We start from the raw sequence: 1514 nt of genomic DNA, 5'->3' as shown, positions 1-1514 counted from the left end.
TGGGGCCCGCCCGCTTCGCCCTGGAGATGCACAACCGCGGCCGGCCTGCGGGGACGCGGGCCGTGCTGGGGGCCGTGCGCGGTCGAGTCCGCCGGGTGAGGGCGGGGGCGCCGGGCCCTTGTTCGAGGGACGGGAGCTTTGGCCTAGACCTGGGGGGGCGGCGGAGGGACGGATCTCTGGGGAGGATCACGGGTGCCCGGGTGGGGCCGTGGACTCAGTGAAGGACACTGAGTGAAGAGGTAAGTGGCTGCGCCCACCTCATCCGCTGCTCCATCCAGGCGGGCAAGGGGTCGCTGTACTCCCTGGAGGCGGCCCTGGAGGAGCCACACTGCAACGACCCCACGGTGTGCCAGCTTCCAGTGTCCAAGAAAACCCTGGTGAGTGATGGGGCTCCCGCGGTTCCCTCCCTCCCCCAGACTGAGCGTCGACCTAGATGCTACGTTAGAGAGTGTCTTGATCGCTCACAGAAACAAAGAGCCGAGTATCACATGTTCTCACTCATAAGTGGACCTTGAACAACTACTGTGTTACTGTAGGAAGGGATTGAAAGTAGCAGGGACACTGCGGGGAGGGGGTGGGGGTGGGTAGCTGGGATTGACAGTAGTCGATATCCGCCTGGGGAAGGGGGGCACACCTCATCAATAAGGGTATCTGCACGATGAACGTTTGTATACCTAGCCCCGAATTGTACCCAGTGTCGTTTTTTGTTTGTTTGTTTTTTGTTTTTTTTGAGTTGGAGTCTCACTCTGTCGCCCAGACTGGAGTGCACTGGCCGCTCCCGGTCACCGCAGCCTCGACCTGCTGGGCTCTGCGATCCTTCCATCTCAGCCTTCCAAGTAGCCGGAACTACAGGCGCACGCTACCACGCCCGGCTCGTTTTTGATTTATTGTAGAGATGAGGTCTCGCCAAGTTGCCCAGGCGGGTCTCGAACCCACGGGCTCAGGCAGTCTACTCACCTCAGCCTCCCAAAGTGCTGGGATTACAGGCTGAGCCTCTGAGCCTGGTCAAGTCTCTGGTCTTCAGTATGGGGGCTATTATGGGTGGGGAGGAGGCGAACCCACAGTGCAGGCAGAGGGACAGCTGAGAGGGCTGGGCCCCGGCGGAAGCAGGGCAGGGCAATTGGGAGGGAAGGTGGGGACAGGTGTCAGGTGCAGGTGGCTGGGCTTCCCAGCCTCACCCTCCCACTCCTCTCCACAACCATTGCGGTCTCAGTTCTTTTTTTTGTTGACTGGAGTGCAGTGGCACGCTCCCGGCCACCGCAGCCTCGACCTGCTGGGTTCGGGTGATCCTTCCGCCTCAGCCTTCCAAATACCACACCTGGCTAATTTTTTATTTTTATTTTTTTTAATTTTTTTAATTTTTTTTTTTGAGTTGGAGTCTCGCTTTGTCGCCCAGACTGGAGTGCAGTGGCTGCTCCCGGGCCAACGCAGCCTCGACCTGCTGGGCTCGGGAGATCCGTCTGCCTCAGCCTTCCGAGTAGCCGGAATTATAGGCGCGCGCTACCACGCCCCGG

General features: G+C 59.8%; 1 protein-coding gene across 1 annotated transcript in view; it reads left to right on the top strand.

Moving 5' to 3' along the window:
- The first annotated feature begins 6 nt into the window (after positions 1 to 6).
- The window catches only part of CTSF (cathepsin F), a 7654-nt gene continuing 6146 nt past the window's right edge, over positions 7 to 1514 (top strand). The window contains exons 1-2 of the mRNA XM_008050071.2: positions 7 to 95; positions 279 to 377. Coding sequence (XP_008048262.2) covers positions 27 to 95; positions 279 to 377 — 168 coding nt within the window. The 5' untranslated portion in view covers positions 7 to 26. The remainder of the gene's footprint in view (positions 96 to 278; positions 378 to 1514) is intronic.

This window comes from Carlito syrichta, unplaced genomic scaffold (assembly GCF_000164805.1).
Source record: "Carlito syrichta isolate Samal-C Ts95f unplaced genomic scaffold, Tarsius_syrichta-2.0.1 Scaffold142954, whole genome shotgun sequence".
Lineage (NCBI taxonomy): Eukaryota > Metazoa > Chordata > Mammalia > Primates > Tarsiidae > Carlito > Carlito syrichta.
Note: the sequence above shows the minus strand (reverse complement) of the source record. Positions and strands in the feature narration are given on the sequence as shown.